The 22,631-nt window shown below is 38.1% G+C and overlaps 1 protein-coding gene across 1 annotated transcript in view; it reads right to left on the bottom strand.

Moving 5' to 3' along the window:
• Positions 1–22,631, bottom strand: part of INTS4 (integrator complex subunit 4) — a 94,051-nt gene that overhangs the window by 8,772 nt on the left and 62,648 nt on the right. The window contains exons 12-19 of the mRNA XM_023645652.2: positions 21,537–21,679; positions 19,050–19,165; positions 16,641–16,774; positions 15,426–15,583; positions 8,830–8,923; positions 6,927–7,007; positions 4,984–5,114; positions 137–196 (exon numbers count right to left, since the gene is read on the bottom strand). Of these exons, the coding sequence (XP_023501420.1) occupies positions 137–196; positions 4,984–5,114; positions 6,927–7,007; positions 8,830–8,923; positions 15,426–15,583; positions 16,641–16,774; positions 19,050–19,165; positions 21,537–21,679 (917 nt within the window). The remainder of the gene's footprint in view (positions 1–136; positions 197–4,983; positions 5,115–6,926; positions 7,008–8,829; positions 8,924–15,425; positions 15,584–16,640; positions 16,775–19,049; positions 19,166–21,536; positions 21,680–22,631) is intronic.

Raw genomic sequence — 22,631 nt, 5'->3', positions numbered from 1 at the left:
CACACTGCCACAGACAATAGTTTGGCTACATGGGCTAAACCAAGAATTATGGCTTGTGATCACTCTTGTCGCTCTGTAAGTGCTATTCTCTGCATAACCAAGGTTGAATAAGCTAGAAGAGTGATGAAATACTTACCTTTGAAAAAAGTCCACTTCCTGTAAAAATTTTTCACACATCCCAAATAAGGGGTCGACCCTGTAGAAAAGAGAAAAAGTAATTTGCTTGTGAAATCTGTGAACAGAAAAGTGAGGACGAAAGTCCCAGAAACCTGAGCCTACATAAAAGGAGAATGAGCACATTACACTATAAAAACTATGTCTAAGTGAAATAGAAATCTGCTAATAGACTCAGGGGGAAATATTTGCCAGGATCCCAAGATCCAATTAAAATACTGCAGTGCCCATTAGGTTCAATGAACTTTCAAAATCAAAGACTATCACAGGCCACTCTTGGCACCAGATTCACTAAGGACAGGACGGGAGGACAGCTTGCAGGCAGGGCAGCGTCATGCTCCTCCTCTGCAGGAGGCCTTGCAGCAGTCCATTCAGCAGTCCATCCACACAGCTGTCTGGGAGCTTTGACTCTGCAGCTGACAGCTCGGGGGCAAGGAGATGAGATCGACATTGGGTGAGAAGTCTCATGCTCCATAGGTGCTAATATCTCTTGAAACGACTCCATGGGTATATCCCTCCAGGTCCCCACCAGGGATATGCCCAGTTACACGTATCACTGCACTCGATGAAGCCCAAAGCTATGGTGTCTGCATCAGGTAATTATAGTTTATTTATAGCTCCTTCTAGTCTGCAAGCAATTTTCTGGAGAGATCATTTTTACCATAGCAGTGCTACCTAGTAATAGAGTTGACACTATCAGGTTTCCAGGGAACAGACCTAGAAAGTTAACCAAAGGTCAAATTCTCAGGCAGAAGGGGAAAAGGTTTTGTTACTACTTTGCCCACAGACGCAGACTATATTCTTTCCTCTCTATCTTGACTCCTCTGGCCTCCTAGTACTTAAGAGTATTTCATTTCAGTAAAAACTTATTGCATACCTTAAAAATCCAGGCAACATGTTAGGCCAATGTAACTGACTAATCACACAACAGATTTTTCCTTTTGATCTTTGTGCATTTTCTTTTATTTCTTCTAATTTCTGTATGAAACTTTCCATTTATTTTCACTAATATATTATTCATTGGAGGAGTAAAGTTCCAGTGAAGAAAAACAAATACTTTTTGCTTATATAAAAACATATAAGAGAATGGTGTCAAGGTTCTTAATAACCTAGTTTAGTCTTTCTACTAAAATGTAAGCTCCATGCAAGTAGTGACATTGTATTGATCATCACATATTTCCTGACACAAGCAGCTATTCAATAAATATTTGTTGAATGAATAAATATATGAGAAACAGCAAATGGAAACTTACTCTACAAGCAACATTCATTTGAATTCTAATGACCTACAATGGCTGGGGAAATGTACACTAATTACCAATTTGAACTACCAATGCAAAGACAATGGAAAACTACCAGATGCTATAAGGATAATCAGGAGCTGTAAAGGAGACCAAGCAGAGCCCAGTGAGCTAAAGTCAGGGCAAGAAAGCACAGAAAACTTAAAAAAAAAAAATTCTAATAAGTAACCTCAGTGAGATTTACGAGGAAATCTGAAAGGACATTGCATTGATAAAGCAAGAGAAACTGCTACAAAAAAGGTACAGAGAAGAAAGCATACTTGGAAATAAACAGTAATAATGAAATCAACTCAACAGTCAAAGAACACCAGAATGAAAAATGATGAAAACTGAAAGTGGTAAATTAAAAGAGCACACTGAGGAATTTACTCAGAATTTAGAGTAGAAAAACAAAGAAATTATGAGAGAAAAGTTAAGATACAAGGAAAATAGATCCAGAAGATTCAACATCCAATATGAGACACTGGAGTGGACAGAAGAAGTAGTAATTAAAGAAATAATGGAGGGGAAAAAAATCTCTGAGCTAAACACGGGGTTGAGACTTCAAAGTCCCACTAAAGGTCAGTAAGAATATTGAAAGAAAACACGCCCCGAAATAAATCTAGTGAAACTTGTGAATTCTAAAAAGAAAAAGAAAACTTTATAGCTTTGAGCCAGGAAAAATAAGAACCAGAGTGACATCAGACATCCTAACTGTAACATCAAATACTAAAAGGCAACAGAGCAATATTTACAGACTTCTGAAAGAATTCCATTGATGTACGAAAGCAAAAGGCAGGCAGTTTCAGACATACAAGGTCTCAATGAGTATACTACTTATATACTTATTCTGAAAAACGATTACTAGAGAATGTTTTCCAGTCAAATCAATAGTGAATCAAAACAATGAATTTTGAAAGGCAACTGGTACAAACAGAACAGTGGTGGGCAAGTTGGAGCTAAACAATTTTGATAATGTACTTACACAGATTAACACATATTTTAAAAAAGGATTCTTAAAATAAGAGATACACTATAAAAAGATAATAAGTTGAAACTAAATTCTCTTTTTTTTTTTTGAGGAAGATTAGCCCTGAGCTGACTGCTGCCAAACCTCCTCCTCTTGCTGAGGACAACTGGCCCTGAGCTAACATCCATGCCCATCTTCCTCTACTTTATATGTGGAAACCTACCACAGTATGGTGTGCCATGAGGTGCCATTTCCACACCCAGGATCCAAACCGGCGAACCCCAGGCCACCGAAGCAGAACATGCATACTTCACCGCTGCACCACCAGGTCAGTCCCCTATTTTTTTTTTTTTAATTTTATTTATTTATTTATTTATTTTGAGGAAGATTAGCCCTGAGCTAACATCTGCTGCCAATTCTCCTCTTTTTGCTGAGGAAGACTGGCCCTGAGCTAACATCTGTGCCTATCTTCCTCTACTTTATATGTGGGACGCCTGCCACAGCATGGCTTGCCAAGCGGTGCCATGTCTGCACCCAGGATCCGAACCAGTGAACACCGGGTCACCAAAGTGAAACGTGTGAACTTAACCGCTGCGACACTGGGCCGGCCCTGAAACTAAATTCCAAATTATTTAACAGTATGAGACGATCAAATAAAAGCACACTAAAACTTTCATCTTGATCTGAGGTGATCTTGACAGAGGTGATCATAAATTCTATTTAATTTTTTTATGCTTATAAATATAAGCTCAATATGTTTATTAAAAATTTAAGAGTAAAAATACTACTGATACAACTAATATGAGCTAACATTTATCAGGGTTTACTGTGAATGCGTCAGGTGGCATTTTAAGGGCCTTACATATTTCAATAGTCCTGACAGTAACCCTGTGGAGGAGAGGCAGGTACTATTATTATCCCACTTTAACTTTGGGGGACAAACTGAGGCACAGAAGTCTTAAGTAACTTGTCCAAGCGCACTGTCTGCAAATGGTGGAGTCAAGATCTGGACCCCAGCAATGAGGCACCAGAGCCCTCTCAGCCACTATGTTCTACTGCCTCTCACTTGAAGAGGTTAGAATTAGGGTACAGGAGACCCTGGAAGAAGAAGGAAACAAAGGAAACAAGTGATCCAGCAGAAGTCAAGAAACAGAATGCATACAAATGGAAAATATAAAATAACACGGTATGAGTACAGACCAAATAGAGTCTTTATATAATGACATGGGAAAATGAAATATCATACTGTTTGATGAAATGAAAAGGAGGCAGAACAGCAGACTATATTATGATTCCACTTATGTTAAGACACATACATTTATAATCTACACCTGTTTATCTGGCTCGGGAAAAGTCTACTGACAGTTATTTTAGAAGTGTTAGATTACCAGGGGACCATCACTTAATCTGCAGTATTTAAATTTTTTACCACAATCATATATAAACTGAAAAATAGATCTATTTTTTTTAAATAAAAAAGTGCAGATGCTACCACAAGCACCTATCTTTTCTCAGCTGTGACTGGCACACAGTATGAATTAAACATTTCTCCAATGAAAGCAGGGATATCTCTAAGATTAAATCACTACCTGAGTTTATCAGGTCACTGTCAGGATAAGTGAAGAAATAAAATAATATTCAGAAGGTTCTTTCTGACCCAGTACTTTTTGGTGCTTAAATACCCATATTTACCACTCTGTACCACTTTTAGGCTGACACAACTGCTGGACTGAGCATCAAATGTGTCCTCCATCTGGTAATGAGTTACATAAGTACTGCATTGTATGAAATGAAATCTATGATGCCATCATTCTTAAGATAAATCTTTATTTTATGAAATACCAAGAAACAAAAAACACTTTCAATCAAACTATGGCACACCATCAAAACATCTGATTTCAGAGAAGTTAAAATTTAAAAATGTGCATTTTAGACTGAATGAAATATGGCAATTCTCATTATCAGAACATCTAGTAGCTACCATGTACTGAGCTGTATGTACCAAGTGCCAGGCGAAGTGCTTTCACATGTATTATCCCATTAACTCTTCATAGAAATCCCACGAGACAGATGTCACCATTCTCATTGAAAGACAGGGCAACAAGGCACAGAGAGGTTAAAAAACCTGTCTGTTATCAAACAACTAGTATGTGGAGAGGTCAGGATCTGAACAAGGCAGTCCCACTGCACAGTACATTCTCTTAATTTGTCTTTACCGCACGGCAGGGAGCTTACTTGTCCCCTCAGAAGAGAAAAAGTAGTTCCTGGCACTAAATTCTTAAGGAAATCTACCAAGGACCACACAGAATGTGCTCGTAGCCAGAAGTCCTCGGTTGTGTTGTAGGAAATGGAGAGCCACTGACGGGTTTTTCCAGAGATTTAATGTGATCTAAGAATAGAGCTTGGAATATCTGAAAAAATGAATAGTTCATATATCCCTGAGCGAATTTTTCCTAAATATCATTTCACTTATCATTAACCTTAGTGATATCTCTGAGTGCATTTGGAAGTGTCTTTGAAAGGACCGTGCCTCCTCTTTTGGCCACCTGTACCTCTTACCCTCGAGTAGTTCGTGCTGTTACTATAAGTTGCAAGGCTTTGGCCTGCAGCCTCATGTGATGGATAATCACCACCTGCTTACTCTCCACACCGCTGTACATGAACTCCATTTTGTAGGTCTCTTCCATGATCTATAAGGAAAAGGTAATTAACGAACAGTAAAAATATCATAATTGTCTTACTTGAGAGCAGCATAGAATTTTGAGTGAAACTCAGTTTTTTTAAAGCCTATGAACTAAGATTTTGAAGTGCCTATGTTGAAAGAAATTAGTATAATTTGAGAGAAATTAATGTAAGTGTTGAGAAAAATTAGTATATGTCTTGTGAAAAGAGAATAAATTATTTTGTCAATTAAAAAAAAGTTTCACATGGTAATAAATATCACTAGTTGATAATGTGAAGAATCAAGGATAACATCGTAAAGCGTTGCTTGTTACCCTAAAGCAGACTCACTGTGCTGTGGGAACAAATGAATATATACTATGTATGGAAATCCAATCCCCAGGAAAAGTCCTCAAGAATTTAGCAACAGGAAACATTAACCACCTGTTAGTCATCCAGACTGTTCTACGGGCCTGGTCTGTAGGAGGGAGTTTGGGGAGGGAATAGGTGCAGAAAACAATGTCTATGATCAGCTTCAACCCAGTGCACATTGTAAGCTCTTGCTCTATTCTATCCAAATCAGCTACTTCCATCCAAATGATGCTTCTCTTCCCCTTCTGTGCTTGCCTTCCTTTGAAGGCTTTGGGGTCAAAGAAATGACTCCAGGCTCTTCTACAACTGGCAGTAAGACAAGTTCCTTAATTACATGGTGCTTCAGTTTCCCCATCTGTAAACAGGAAAGAAACAGCACCAACAACATAAAGTTTAAAAAATTAAACAAGGCATGGAAAGTTCTTAGCACAGTATGCGGCACACAGCAATGAGAATCTTTCCTCTCTTTCTTCCAGACTGCTGCTCCCTGGTCCCATCCCTCCCACCATGGCCCATATTGGGACTCTAGTCATTCAGTTCTACTCCCCTACAGTAAGTCACACAGCAAAGTGTGAGAGGGAATCTAGATCAGACGAGAGACCAAGCAGGGTAGGGGAAAGAAAACAGACTCTGGGTATCAGAGGATTGGGCTTAAGTCCCTGATTCTACCACCTATAGTTCTATGAATTTAACCTTGCTGAGCCTTAATTGTTTCATCTGTAAAATGGACTTAATACTTATTCCTACTTAAAGGGATTATTGCGAGAGTTAATTAGACTAGAAATCATTTAGTGAACTGTAATGTAACAATCACAGTCACCATCATTAGCTTCCTACTGGGTCATAATTAGTCGGTCATATACAGGCTCATTATCTGGAAGACATGACTCAGAAGAGTTCCCAAATCCCAATACCTAGAAATGAAGGGAAACTGCTCAAAGCTAGAAAGAAAGAAACGCAAGGCAAATAAAATTAAATGCTACTTAATGAACTGAGGAGAAACATAAAAATCTTTTAACATTCAAGAGATGGTACAGGCTAAAAACATAAACAACTCAAAATGAGTTCAGCTACATTTCAGATGAAAGATTCAGGATAGTATTTATTGAATTTTATGATATCTGAAACACAAACTGATACTATTTTAGAACACAAAAGAATCTTAAAAATCACCTAATTCAATTGCTACATTTTATAGAGGAGTAAAAATCCAGGGAGATTAAGTAACCTGCTCAATATCACCCAGCAAATTAGAGGCAGACCTAGGACTAGAACCCAGGTCCCCTGACTCTAACGCCAGTGCTGTGTCCCCTAATCATGCTGCTTCTCATATCACTAACTTCTGTCATAGCTGAAACTGGGGAGGCCACAGCAGAGACAAGGAGCCATGTGAAGGCCTCTGGCTCAGACTTGGGTGAAACCATTCCTAGACAGAGATTCACCTGAGAAGAAGGTCTCAATAAGCTTACCTGTTTTGCTGCTGCTGAGGCCAAATCACTCTGCTTCAAATACAAAGGGGCAGCCACATTCCACAGCTTTTCCTGCAAGGCCTACACAGACAAATCAGGAAAGAACAGAACACAGAGGTCACAAAGACTGGCATGTCATTTGAGACTTACGTGTTTGTTTTGCTTTGAAAATCTACCATGATCAGGACTTCCTCTCAATCTTATTCTTTTAAGCCAATAAGCCCTACCTATTATAGAGAAAGAGGAGATTAACGATGCATGTTTTCACATGGTTGTAGCCATAAAGCAGAAGTAATTTTGTACGCTTTTTTGGGTATATAACATTATACCATATTTGTCATGTTGGTGCATAATTCTTCATAAAGATCATTACTGGCTACAGAATACACTGTGCAGCAGACGCGCCACAATTTACTTAGCTCTTCCTCTACTATCAAACACCTGCCTGCTTCAGGATCTAAGTCTGGATACCTTACCTACCCTGCCACTTGAGTAAACAACATAGTTCTGTCTTCTTTTTAGGAGTAATCTCTTCTCTTTTCCTACTTTAGAAAAGTGGATTCTTTTCAAAGGGCTTCTTATATTCCTATGGAGAAGACAGGATGCCAAGGAAGAAGCAAGAAGAAGTGCCATCGACACAGCACTCACTAGTACCGGACACTAGGGCAAGGGCTTCCACACTGATTCTTACCAACCCATACCTGGGTAGAGACGCCATTAGTCCTGTTTCATAGAAGCTTGGAAATCCAAACAACTTTGCAAAGGGGCATGAAGGAACTTTTTGGAAAAAGGGAATTGTTGTATATCTTGACCGTGGTGGTGGTTACACAGGTATATATATTTGAAAGAATCTATCTAACCAAACAAGGGCTATTTAAATCCCAACCCACTTCAGTGTACACACCCACCTTCCATGTATACACACACCTGCACAACCCTAAGCTCACACATCTTACAGTGGGAAATAATTTCTGATTCCTCCATTTAATCTTTTTTTTTTAAAGAGTGGCACCTGAGCTAATATCTGTTGTCAATCTTTTTTTCCTTTTTTTTCTTCTTCTCCCCAAAGCCCCCAGTACATAGCTGTATATTTTGGTTGTAGGTCCTTCTAGTTGTGCTATGTGGGATGCCATCTCAGCATGGCCTGATGAGCAGTTCTAGGTCCGCACCCAGGATCTGAACCAGCAAAACCCTGAGCTGCCAAAGCGAAGCATGCAAACTTAACCACACGGCCATGGAGCCGGTCCCCATTCATTCTAACTTTGATCAAATATCATTAATCACTTTGAAGACTAACAACATTTGGAACTAAAGCCAAGACAAAGTCTTATCAAGTGAGAATGGCTCTCCTAAATGCTAAGCCTAAATTTATAGCAAAACTCTGCTGCAAAGCTGAAAGCTATTGAACTAGTTTAATTGGTTTTCACCTCAGCAAACTGAAACAGCTTCTTGGGTACAAATTTTGTGTGTGTTTTTATAATCTGACTACCTAGTATAAAATGCCAGCAGGTTGGCCCTTAAAAAGCAATGAAATCAACCTTCAACTAATTTGACTTTGACAAAGTGAAATCAGCATTTTAAGAAAATAATATAAAAGTTCTTTGCTAATCAAATTATAAAAAAACAATTAAAATCCTTGGGATTCTAATGAAAATGGTTATCCAATCTGCTCGAATTACAAAACGATGAAAGATTTCTCCCAAAGTTAAAAAATTCAAATTCCTATATGAGTTAATTCTTTAATTAGAGACAAATATAATTATATTGCAGAGTACATAATTTCTCCATTGCTAAGTGGCTGCATAAGACCATATATTTTTCCACTTACGGCCTCAAAAACTGCCAGATCCGTTAAAGTGCATTCTTAGCATCACAATTATGTACATAATGAATCCAAACCAACCTTGATGAGAAGGAGCTGACATCGAAGATAGGCAGCAGAGAAGTCAGCTACTCCTGCCAATTCAGACTGAAGTTCTCCAAGTCTCTGCAGATCCCTGAAGTAAATAAAACCCCAAGCCAAACTTAAGATAAGGATAATGACACCAATATAAAGATCACATCAGAAGCATTTTACACCTAGTAAATTGGTCATAAATTTTTAAATGACAGCAACCACTGCTGGAGTAGTTATAACGAAACTGGTTCACTCACCATCTGATAGCAGTTTAAGCTGATGTAATTCTTTGGGAAAGTAAAACCGTACTATGTTAACAAAAGTCACACGTGATCAAATATTTTGATCGGTAGCTTTACGCTGAGAAGAAACACTAAGGGGAATATTCAACAGAAATGAAATGCTTTACGCTCCATAATATTCATTGTTGTGTGGACTATTATAGTAAAACCCAGTAACCACTTGAATATTCAATTGTAGAGGAATTATTAAATGAAGTACTGTACATCCAGTCAATGAAATATTCCACAGCCATTAAAACATAAAATAGTAATAAGGTATATGATCTCAACTATGTAAAAACTACATATAGGAGAAAAATACAGCAAAGTAGTTTTCTGGACAGAGGTATCAGGGTGCTTTTTTAGTGCCTTCTCCCAACTATGCTTTATTTTCCAAGTGTTTTATACAATGGACAAGTATTTTTTTGTATCATCAGAAAACAAAATTCTTTTAAGGTATTGCTGTGGACTCTGTTGGCTGCCTATCCAGTTAGCCATCCTCCGCTTCTTCCTTACTAATTGAACCCTGCTTTGGTTCAAGGGAAGGTGTCCCCAAATCCAGCTCCAGGTAGAGTCTCATCGACTCTAAGCCAATCACGTGTCATTTCCCCGGTTATGTGACATATGTGGCCTTATCGGTCCTAATGGAAGGACTTACATTTCATACTTGGAGCAGGTCTGATGGTGGTCTCTCAGTGTCTCTCCTTCCCTCTGTCTCTTTCTGTCTCTCTCTCAATAGACTAAACAAGAATGCTTATAGCTCTGATTGCCACTGGAGCCATATTGTAACTCTGAGAAAAAGGCCTTGGGATAAAGCAAATGCTGAGGACAAGAAAAATCCAAAGAGACAGAGAGAAACTGGGTCCTTAATGATATAAATAAACTACTTGACCACACCATACTTAGAGTTGCCTCTGATTTCTGTTCATATGAGAAAATAAACAGCCATTAAAAACTAGTTTGAGATAAGGATTTTCTGATACTTGCAGTTAAAAGCATCCTAACTGGATGTAAGTATAGACAAAGTGATTGCCACCATACAAAACGTATCTGCCTATGGACAAGAAAACAGTGGCACACGCAAATAAAATAGTTGTGTTGGGGGCTGGGATTACTGATTTAAACATTTTAATTTTTTTAAATAGAAAATACATACCTAGCTATAGAATTACATCAATAACGTATAAAATTCAAAAGATACTAAAGGTTATACAATTAAATTAGTCCACCTTCCTATACCTGGGTTCTAACCAGTGCACTTTTCCCAGAGGCAACCATCATTACCAGCTTCTTTTGATTTCTTCCGGAAATATGCTATACATCTACAAAAAGTACTGTTTTTCTTTTCTTTCTACCTGTTTTGGGAAGGAATGGGTGTGCATAACCTAACGATCCATCTCAGAAAGAATTCATAGAAAGCTGCCTTGTTTTTTAATGGCAGCATCAAAATTTCATATAGAAACGATATCTGTGGTAAACCTGATGATTTGGGTCATGAGGGACATTAACTGCTTCAGGGCTGGCATAATATATCAGGTTTCATAGTAGCCTGTCCAAAATTGTCATTTGGATTAAGCCCCTCCCTTCAATCTCAGACAACTTTCTGATAGCAAATGCTGCTTTCCAAGGACCTTGATACTAGGAAGGGGATGCCCTGGAGGGGCACAAAATGAATTTTTCCCAAAGTGACTGAGGAAAGTGTGGTCTGTGGCTTATTATCACCTCTTGTGAGTTTTGGTGGCCTGAGCTGGTCCTGGAGAGCCAGCACAATAAAAGGCAAGACCTGCACTAGCTAGCACACCTGTGACATGCTATTTTGGAGACCAACTTCTCTCTCCCTTTCACATCTGTGATCTCTCTCTTGCAAGAGACAGCCCTGAAGCATCCTACTTCTGAACCATTTCCTCTCCAGGAAGATTCTACCTTCTGTTACAATATATAGACAACACTGACCTGCTGACTATATACATTAGCTGACTGCCCCCAGGTGTTAAGTGATTCTACCAGCCTTGCACTGTAGCAATTGTTCTGAACTGCACAGAACAAGAGGCAACCCAACTAGCCATGGGAAATCTGAACTACAATACAAACAAAAATGGAAACTTGCTAGCCCTGGGCAAAATGCTCTGTGTCCCAGTCTTTCCTCTCTGTACCTCTTTATGTCCACAATCCTCAGGAAGCCTCAGTTTAGACATCCATCAGGAGACTAGGGACTCTAATGAAAAAGGTACAAAGAGTATCTTCTATGTGCCCTGAACTAGGTGTGCTGGGTGTTTCCTCACATTTAGTCTTTACAGTGTGACCTGCAATTAATCCCCTTTCACTGAGAATAAAACTGAAGATCAGAGTTTAAGTGGTTTGCCCAAGGTCACAGAATTAATAAGTGGCGAAAAAAGGCCATGAACTCAGGTCTGTCTGACTCTAACAGTCTTTTTTTAAAACTATATCATATTGCATTTTATTTATTTATTTGGTAATGAACTCATTTTATTTATGAATTACATCAACTATAGATGAGACCAAAACTGATTTAAAATCAGATACATATTAAGCCACATTTCTACAGATGTGATCTGGCAGGGCAAAAGAGTCCCTCCCAGGCACATACACTGTAGCAATCCTTAGTCCACATGATGACAATAAGTACTATTTAAAAAATATTATAATAAAACAAGTTTACATATATTGCAATTTTTTTTTAAGTTTACACAATAAGCTGAAATAGTTAATTTTAAAATCATTGTTTAAAGATAGTCAAAAAGACTCGGGATGTGTAAATCAAATGTTTATAGCTAAACATTTCTTTCAATCTCTTATAATCTCTAAACATCAAATTTACACAATTAATGTCTCTTAGTAGTTTGGCAGAATAACAAGGAATGTTAGAAAATGCAAAACGAGTACAGAGTCCTGATGACTTTTCAAAAGCTATCTTCAGCCTTGCACCCAGATGATTACAAAGTACAAACATTTTATTTCCACCTCTTTAGTTACTAGACTAGTTCCCAGAGGCACTACTCCTTAGAGACATTGAAAGTTGCATAGCAAGAGGAGGATTTTAAAGAATTTAACCAAGAAATTCTTTAAAGGTTGGTGTTTAAAAGAGTTCGCACAAGGAAATAAGTGTATTTCTATCGATTCCAGATAAATGAAGCCATATCTGTTTCAAATTCAAATAAGCTTTTTCACTCCAAAAGAACAATTGTCTATCATGGAATACTTCTAAAGTGATAGGGTTTACTGAAACAAGAACATGTATTCCCAGTAACAGCACGTTAATGGACTTACACAAAAAATCCAAACTCCGAAAAATCAGTTCTTTATTGGAAAGACCAGTGACTGCAGCATTCTATACAAAACAAATTCCTCCAACACCAGTGAATTTAGAAACAGAATTACATTTATAAAGTTGGGATCGGACTGACTTACAAATATCAAGAGCATATCTAGTGTGTCAAATGAGTCATAATTAGATTTAAATTTTAAAGCAAAATTTCATATATGCCCTACGATTATCTACGTAACTGCTATTCTCAAAATGCTTTCCAGGTATCATTATAATAATTTTCACAACAGTCCTGTGAGCTATACAGTACCCTCAATTTACAGATGAGGGAGTTGAGGCCCAAGATCATGTAACTAGGAAGTGATAAAACTTGAACCAAGTCCTTTGGATTTTAAATCTCATTATACTAGATACTTCATGTCACACAAATTGTTACCCAGAAATAGAGCAGTATGATGAGATGGGAGGGCTACAAAGACCTATGTTCTAGTCCAGGACTTTGCTGTTCCTTGTCCTTGATAGTCTTCTCCCTTCTTCACCTAATTTCTATTCATTCTTCAGGTCACTGCTTAGACCACCCAAGGAAGGGTTTAGGTGCCCCCTTCCATTCTCCTAGAGAACCTGTACTTCCTGTACTGCAGCGTGAAAAGCACAATACCACATCTCCTGTTCACCTAGCTATTTCCCCAACTAGGCTGTAAGAGCCCTCGCAGCAGAGACTATGCCCTATTTACTACTGTGTCCCTTCTGCCTAGCACAGTGCCTGGCAGATGATGGATACTCAAAAAACCATATAACAAATGAATGAACCCCAGCTCCCTCACTCATTGTAAAAAATTGGGAAATTCTCAAGTGACTGTTTTCAAATTCAATGAAATAATGTACATACAGCAGCTAGAAGAGTGGGTACATAGTGGGCACTTGATAGACAGCAGCTCTTGTTATGATCAAGGTTAGCAGAGCCTTACAGAACATCCATCTATATACCTGGAGGTGAGGTATGGTCAGAAGAAAATGCCATCTGTAAAAATCTTAAAAGTCTTCATTCCTGTTCAAGCCATCCTAACCAGAGTTTTCAACAAATATTTACTGAGCTCCCTCCTATAAGGCACCTAAGGTACACTGGTGAAGACAAAGTAGTTATGTCAAGTTCTAGAAACAAACAAAAAAATCATCTCCCAGAGCCTTCAGTGAACTCAGCAGAATTTCTGTAGGTGAGATCTTGATTGGGTTAAATGACTGCTTGGATTACAACAAACGGTGACATGTATGATGGTGAAGTTTGTTTTTTAGTTTTACACCAGTACTAACAAGTAAATGGCCCAAGTCCTAATCAGAGAAACTTCTGTATGAAACTATAACTAACATTTCACTTTTCAACAACTAAATAAAAATGTAAGTTCTGAAGAACCCCAGAGGTCATCTGATCTAATCTCCACTTGACACAGAAACCCCTTCACTGCTGCATACCACAGAATATTAATTTTAGAGTCAAACAAAGCTGGATTTAAATTCTGGTTCTGCTTCTTCCTAGCAAATTGCTTCACTTCCCCAAATTTCCATTTTTTCCCTGTGAAATGGTAACAACATCTAACTGCAATAATGGTTGTAAAATATAGCAGGTCGTCAATGACTACTGCACCACCTGCTTTCCTTCCTGAATCTTTCACCATCCTGACCACTCTCCTCAGAACGCACTTAGACATAGAAACACAGCACTGAGGACTGACCACAGCCCTAGAACAGTGGTCTAACCAGCCTGATAAATGGTAAAACCCAGCCTGATGATAAAACCCAGATCATGAGGGCCACTCAAACCCACAGGTGTTTACTGAGCACCTACTAAGAGCCAGCACTGCAGCTGATGACCAAATCAGCTGGCTTTTGTGCATTTGACTTGCTTTAGTGCCAATAGGATAAAAAACTTTCAAGGACAAAACCTAAATGTTTATTTAGATGGGGCTGAGTTAGGAAGTAAGGCATATTTTCCTGGGCTCAGGGCCAACAACTTTAGATAGTGGATTCTAAAACTAATCACTTTGATGAGAGAACACAAGAGGAAAAAAATGTGATCGAGGCATCACTTCAGGGTCAGCAAACTTGTTCTGTAAAGGGTCAGATAGCAGATATTTTAGGCTTTGCAAGCCATAAGGTGTCTGTAGCAACTACTCTGCCACTGCAGCATGAAAGCAGCCATAGACAATACCTAAACGAATGAGAGCAGTTGTGTTTCAATCAAACCTTATTTATAAAAGCAGATAGATATTGTTCTTGCTAGGGTCAAATGGATTTCAATTCTTTTCACATCATTCAGGACATTGTAATAAGGTTTGGCAGAGTCTGCTGGTTGTTCCCCAACATCCTCCCCTTCTTCCCGAGTAACAGTCACCAAACGTTAACTAAGCACTAGTCACCCAGAATAAAGACTACATTTCCCAGCTCCTTGCAGCTAGATATGGCCATGTGACTTAAGTTCTAGTCAATGGGATGCAAGTTAAATTAAAATATGCAACTCTGGGGAAGTGTCTTTAGAAGTGGGTGAGGGTGTAAATGACACCCTTTTCCTGCTCCTTCCCTTTTCCTGCAGGCTGGAATAGAGAGGGCATAGTTAGAGGTGGGTCTTTAAGCAGAGGCCACTTGATGCAGAAGATGGAGAAACAAGAAAAGAATGAGCCTAGGCCCCTGACAACTATCTCAGCTCTGTCCTGCCTATGAGAAATAATTAACCTGTCCTCTTACTTGGCATTTTCTATCACCTAATCTAACTAATATACAAGGAAAGAAAAACTAAAATCAGCTTCTTTGTAACTCTAGTTTTTTACTAATCATCAATCTGGTCATGAACACAGAGAGCTTTTCTTTATAATATGCTCAAACCACAATCTAACCCAAATACAAACAGATCGTAAAAGCATATGTGAGTGTAGGCCAACAGAGTCTGAAAACCAGCCTGTAACCAACACTGGAAATCAAAACAGTCAAGCTGAGCCCAACAACAGGGTTAACTCTGCAAAGGAAAGAGGTGGTCACCTTACCTGATGGTGAACTCCAGCAGCTCCTGTGTTCCCTGAGGGTCCAAGTGCTGCAGACTGTACACCCTCTCAAGGCTCTGCTGCAGGAACTGATGGGAAGGATCCTCATGAGGCGTGAGACTCGGGGAAACGGCTGACGACACTAGTTTTCTACCTGGTAACTAAGCAAACATAGGGGGGTTACAGTGCCATCAAATTCTGTGGCTCAGCTTTTGGAGACACAAAAAAAAAAACAGAAAAAAATGCGAGCCAATCAAAGGAAAGGGAAAAAAGGCTTGGTGATTCTGTAAATAACCTTTCTTTCCTTCCCCAGCTTCAGTGGGGAAAGGGAAAGAGAACATGGGTCTACCCAAGGTAGCCACAAACTGCAAGGAGAAAAAGAAAAGAGAATGGTATAATATTATTTTCTATTGCTAACAGAAATAAATGGGCTAACCATAGAAATGGGACAAAAATTGTCCCATTATCTGTTGTGGCATTTATGTTTAAACTTTATTTGATCTTTCACTTCATAGAAGAGTGATGATTTATTCCCAAATAAGTATATATAGAATGCTATAAAAATGTCTCATATGATAATTCTTGTTCTTACTATTAAAAGTGATTATCTTTTAAGAAGGGGATGAGGAGGGGAGAGCAAAGAGGATTTCACTTTTAATTTTGTATCTTCTATACAGTTTAAATTTTCTAACCATGTACATACATTGCTCTAAATAAAGTGATTTAGTTACCTAAGCAGTGATGAATTAACAGACATAAAGAGCTTAGAAAACTACCTGCACACAGTTTGCATTCAATAAGTGTTTGCTACTATTATCATTATGGTTCATTTTTAAAGTTTTTTCTTTCTATATCTCTAGGTTTTAAAAATAATAAAGACTTTATTATTAAAAAATAAACTTGTTGAGAATTATGGCTTTATGTAAATGTTAAAATACAACGCAATCTAATCGTTGGTCTAAAATATATTGTTCTAGATTCTTTTTTCTTGCCTAACATAACATAATCAATAACCCAGAGTCATTTAAAAAATGAATCTTCTTAAAAGGTAAAGGATACAGAAGCAAAAGTACAAAACACTGGGAGAGAGCCCAAGAGAGAAAGAGAATAAATGAATGAGTTTTCAAAGAATATATTGTCTGCTTTCTGTTACTGAACAACCATAAAAGACCAAAATCAAAAAGCCAAAAACAAGGACAAAAGATGTTTTCAACATACCCTCAAGGCAGGAACAAGATGAGAAAGACTGTCTCGGAGGTAGGCATAGTGCCTGAAGGTATGATCTGAGAACAGTGCTGGCATTGTGGGACAGGTCTTGGCAGCATTGAAAATAAGAACCAAAACTGCAATGTCTGATGGATGAGAGGGTTAAGTAAACCTGGAGATATAAACGGTTGAGTTTGGCCAGAATCTGGTGCCCCTACTTGTCACTCCGAAAATTCCCATTAAATGACTACAATTTTCAAACAAAGAAACGCAAATTCAAACAAAGAGACACACTACCCCACTCCAAGTTACCCCAATTACCCCTCCAATTAACAAAGGTTTTTAAAAATAATGCCTGATGCTACTGAGAATACTAACAAACAGAAACTTTCAGTACATTGCCTACTAAACTATATACTGGCATAATTCCTTTGGACAACAATTTAGTACTAGACAGTAAGAGCCGTACAAATACCGGGTAATTCCACATCTCAAAATCTGCTCTAAGTAAATAATCAAATAGTACAGAATCATTTATAATAGCAAATAATCAGAAACAACCTAAATGTCCAAAACCTGGAGAATGATTATACAACTTGTGCTTCATCTATTTGATGGAGTATTATACAATCATTAAAAATTATATTTACAAAGAATTTATAATATTGTTTAATATATAATATATAAATATATATTTAAGATTTATAATACAAGCATTTTGTCATAAGTGAAAAAAGCAGGGTCCAAAATATATGCAGGATATGAGAGCAGCTGTTATCAAATATTTGTTGATGAAATAAACTATCTTAAAAAACAAAATAATAGCAAAATCCCAACCTCAAGCTTTTAAAAAGGGGGAAGGAAATACACAATATTAACAGTCAATTACTTTGGCTAGCAGGACTTCAGGAATTAAATATGAAGTTTCTTCTTTCTACTTTTTTGAATTTTCTATGTATATTAATTTTATAAGAGAGGGAAAATCAGAAATTAAAAGTAAAAGATAAACATATCTTCCAATCTTCCATATGTATCCCAATGGCAGAGCCTGCTATTTGCCTACCTGATATCCATTCTTCCCTTTTTCCTTACTATCAGAATACTGATTTTATTCCAAATATCCTCTAACGTCCTGCCTACAACCTGGACCTGGTGATTAGACCTCTAGCAAGACTCTTGGACCACTGAAAACGGCAGAAAAGAAAAACAGAAGGAGCCTGGATTACAAGAATAACGTGGAGTTGCTATCCCAGCCCCAGACTGCTTACTTCCAGACTTCTTTTACATTGGAGAAAAATAAAAACAGTAATTTGTTCAAGCTACAATTGGGGGCAATCTCTTACTCACAGCCACATATATTTCCTAAATAACATGATGATCCAACTACCCAGAAAAGTACCTTAACATAAGAGGCTTCCAAAAATGTTCAGTGTTTTTTTTAATGTGAAAGGGCCTTCAGATTTCAGAGCACTTCAATACGTCACGTGAGATTTGTAGTGAATACCTAGCCCACAAGCCCCTCTCTGATGAGCTGAATTTCAAACAGCTATAGCACTGCACCTTTAGAGCTAAGGCCCGGGATGTGCCCTTCTTAGAGGTAAATATAGAATTAGGCATTGGTTAGCACATCAATCACACAGATCTTTAAAAACATCCTCCAAACACACTGTGAAAATAAACAGAATTGAGAGAATACAATGGTCATCTTACAACAGCCAGTTATTTGGCTGATCCCTGAATCTCAAAAAATGCCCCTAAACCTCACCAAGGATCTGCCATAGAGCGAAAAGAACCGTGGGAGAACGTGGATGCACTGATGTAAACGTACTCCTGTAACCAGAAAACAATCCAATTGAACGGCAGGCTGTCCATGGCTATCACAAACCCACTGAACCTGCATCAGAGGCAGAGTAATTAGACTAATCACAGCTCAGCCAATCCCCTCCTTCATGCTGCAGATCAAATTAAACACAGAAAAAGATATAGGGGGAAGTCCACAGGCTTTAAAACCAAAGATGTCTGGCTATGAATCCCAGATTTGCTGCTTGGAGAGTTAAATAGCCTCCCTGAGTCTCAGTTTCCTCATCTGTAAACTGGGAATAATACCGCCTTCCAGGGTTGTCTGGAAGATCAGTGATAAAATGTATAAGGCATTAAAACAGTATGTGGAATATAGTTAGGTGTTCAATCAATAAGTAGTAAAAAAATATATTAATTATTAGTAGTATTAAATGGCAAAGGCAAATTGCTGTGAAAACAAGAATGAAAGCTGAGAATAATAACCATTAGGCTCGTTCAGGATATACTCTTACCTAACAGAAAGGAAAAAAATAAGACTCAGACCACCTAAGCTACACTGCAGAAAAAGATGACAAAATTCCCTGCCACGTCAGCAGGGCCTATCCTAAGCACAGAGGATACAAGCTGGATCATCCATGTCTGGTTCAGCTGTGTCAAAAAACGGGTGGGTGCTCAGGAGCTCTGGCACCAAGGGAAGCACCAGGGTTGGATGCCGACTTCCCAGAAACTTCAAGCATCTGAAACAAAGAAAATGAGAGCCCATTTTAGTAAGCTAATAAATGCTTTAAGAAGTACTGGGAATTGAAATCAGAAAACCTAATTTAGGATCGCAAATTCTCAACCATCTACTTTTGCTATCTCTATGACTTCAGATAAGTCACTCAATTAATTCATGTTAAAAATTGGTTATTATGAAGATAAAAGAGCTGGTGTAGCAGATACTATACTGGTCATTTAACCAACAGCCATTTCCCCCATCTTCCTTGCCAAGAGAACCCTAATTTTACTCAGGTATCAGGTAGGTACCAAAGTGCTCATATAAGGTAGGCCCAGCCCCAGGACTCAACCACAGTTGGTCTAAACCCATCATGGCAAACTTAGTCCCATTTCCTGTGACTGGTTTGCAGGTAGTCCAGTAACTCAATTCTGGTCAATGGAGTAAGAGGGAGAGTCTGCTGGGGAGCTTCTCAGGAATAGTTTCCTAACTAAACAAAAAGAAAAATGCCTGAGAAGGAGTTCTCTTTCCTTTCTGTCTTAAGATATTGTCTTATGAGGCAGCCATCTTGCACTATGAGGAGAAAGTCAAGGGAATCGCAGAGAAATCAACCAGAGTAGTATTAACTCTGTTAAACTGTTGAAAGATCAATCCTGAAACCAACTTTCTGACTTCTTGTTATGCAAAAAGTTTAGATATTGTTTAAGCCACTTTTAATCAAATTTTCTGCTACTTGTAGGCAAAAGCATTCTAACTGACATCCTGGGTGAAGTTCTGAAATCAGAAGAGACCTGACCTGAAATAGGAAACTTAATAACTGTGCGGCCTTGGGCAGATAAATTTCTTACCTACAAAATGGTATTAGAAATCATTACCTCATATCGTTGCTACAAGGATTAAATGAGATAATGAATGAACAGTACTTAGCAAGGTGTCTGTCATATAATAAGAACTCAATTAGCTATTAGCTAGCTATTATTAACTGGCTATTAGTCAAATACTATGACTACAGGAAGGCCCTTTATAAGCTACAAAGAACTACACAAGAGCTCGTAATTACGCATTTTTATTATTTTTTATTTGTTAAGTTCTGGTTTAGAAGGTGTGCTGAATTGAAAAGAAATATAAATCTTAATTTCTATTATTATTGAGTTTATAATCCAGCTGAGGCAAAGATGACTAACACTACAAGGTAATGAACTATCAAGTGGATGATACTCTGCTTTCTACCCATCAAAGGTAGAAGAGGTCACTACGATCAGAGGAAGTTTCACAGAGGAGATGGGACTTCCCCAGGGACTGGAACATAGGTAGACTAGCAAAAGAGAGAAAACAAACACCATGAAAAAATTCATGGATACATGGGGTATGAAAGCCATCACATTTAAAACACTTGATATTGTAGAGAAAGCACACTTTTCTCTAGTCCTGTTTTTCCCTCAATGTGGAAAGAACTTAATTCACTAATTTTCTGACCTCTCTCAGCCCTTTCACTCACAGTGAGTAAACTGTATCAGAACTGCAGTTACTGATATAGGTGTTTCTCCCCACTACAACCCCCACACCCCAAATGACTGAGCACTACTTGAAGACAATCAATAAACATGCTGAATTGAGCTGAACTGGACTGAACAAACATGAAAGAAATGGCAAAACAGAAAATCAGATAGCAAAAATGTTACTTGGAGCAAGAATCCCTGGTATTTCTAGTTTTTAATATATCTTCCAAGTACCTGATTTGACCCATAGTTTTTCTACTTTTAGTAACAAATTTTTCTGAAAATCAATAAATTATACAGTTGGAGTGACCTCATCACATAAGATCATTTAAATAGGCGAAGCACAGTAACACACATTTTATATTAAATGTATGCAAGTAGTTCCTCAAACAGCAATTCATGAACAGCATTAACAGTTTGACTCTAGTCAGTAAAGCCAGAGGTAATCAGGGGAAAACAGGATTGTGATTTTCCATCTGTAAACTAAGGGGTGGCCCTGCCTCTAATCTCTACAATGATAGTTGTGATCCTGTATAAAGTGCAAAACAGACAAAGGAGAGATTAACACTAGACAGGAGGAAGAGGAAATCTAATCGATTCATCTCTGTACCTCCAACACTTACCACGGGGCTTGGCACACAGTAAGCACATAGCAGGCACATAACATTTGCTGGTGGATGGATGGACAAATGAATACATAATCTAAAATGTGATCTTCAGTTTAGGATTCAGACTCCTGAGAATTGGGTTAAGCTCAGTTGGATTAACTCAGGTTTCTAAATTGAAGGGAAAATTGACAGCCACACCCTCAATCTATGATGATCCACTGAATAATGTCAATAGTGTACATTTACCACATCGGACTCAGTGAGCAAATGAGCAAAAAGTCCTTACTTCCATATGGAGTCCCTGTCAGTAGGGTACTTGGTTAAATTTTTCAGCAGCTCCACCAGTGCAAGATGAATCCCTTCTTTGGTTGAAACATTAGTACAGCATAAGAGTTCATGAAGAGCCTCTCTGATATCTCTGGATGAATCCTTTAAAAAAAAAAAAAGGTAATAATAACAGCAGTGTGGATGAGCTATTATGGAGGAGTGTACAAATTACAATGGGAGTACAGGGCCAAAAGTCTCCCAGTTTTCTGGGAGTGGAGGGGCTGATGGTTGAGAAGATTTCACAGAGGAGGTGACATTTCAAGTGAGATTTGAAGAATTCATTCACTTATTCATTTATACATTCAACACTTATTGAACACATTATAGAGTCAAACATTTATCAAGCACCTACTATGTCCCAAGTGCTAGGGATATAGCTGCGATTAAAATCAAATCCCTGTTCTCAAGAGCTTCATTCTAGTGAAAAGACAAAAATAAATAACTAAATATATACGTCAGAGAGTGATAAATATTATGGAGAAACTATAAAGCAGGTTAAGGGTAAGGGAGTTGGCATATGTGGGGTACTTTACATGGGATAACCAAAGGGAACAGCAAACATAAAGGCCATGAAGGGAAGCATGTTTGAAAAATAGCAAGGAAGCCAGTGTGGCTAGAGCAGAGTAAACAGGGAGTAGTATGAGATGACGTCAGAAGTGGCCTCTTCCCTCCCAATGCCTCCTGCTTGACCTCGCTAAAATGATCAGAAAAGGTCACCAACAACTTCTAATGCTAAAGTCAATGGACACCTCATTTCTACTCTTACTTGATATCTCCATAGCATTTCCTGCCAGTTCTTTAAAACTCTTTAATGTAATTTAAAACATACATAAAAGCAGAGATAATAAATTCCCCAGTTCCAACAATTAACTCATCGTCCATTCTGTCTCATCCATACCTTTACCCACTCCTCCCAATGAGATCACTTTGAAGCCAATCAGAGAAATCATAGCTTTCCATCAGTAAATATTTCCACAAATCTCTTTTTAAAAATGATTCTTTACAGAAGGAAAACACAAAACCAGTATCATGCTTAAAAATTTAGTAATTCTTT

The sequence above is a fragment of the Equus caballus genome, chromosome 7 (assembly GCF_041296265.1).
Source record: "Equus caballus isolate H_3958 breed thoroughbred chromosome 7, TB-T2T, whole genome shotgun sequence".
NCBI classification, from domain to species: Eukaryota; Metazoa; Chordata; class Mammalia; order Perissodactyla; family Equidae; genus Equus; species Equus caballus.
The sequence above is the reverse complement of the archived record's forward strand: the minus strand, read 5'-3'. Positions and strand labels throughout refer to the sequence as shown.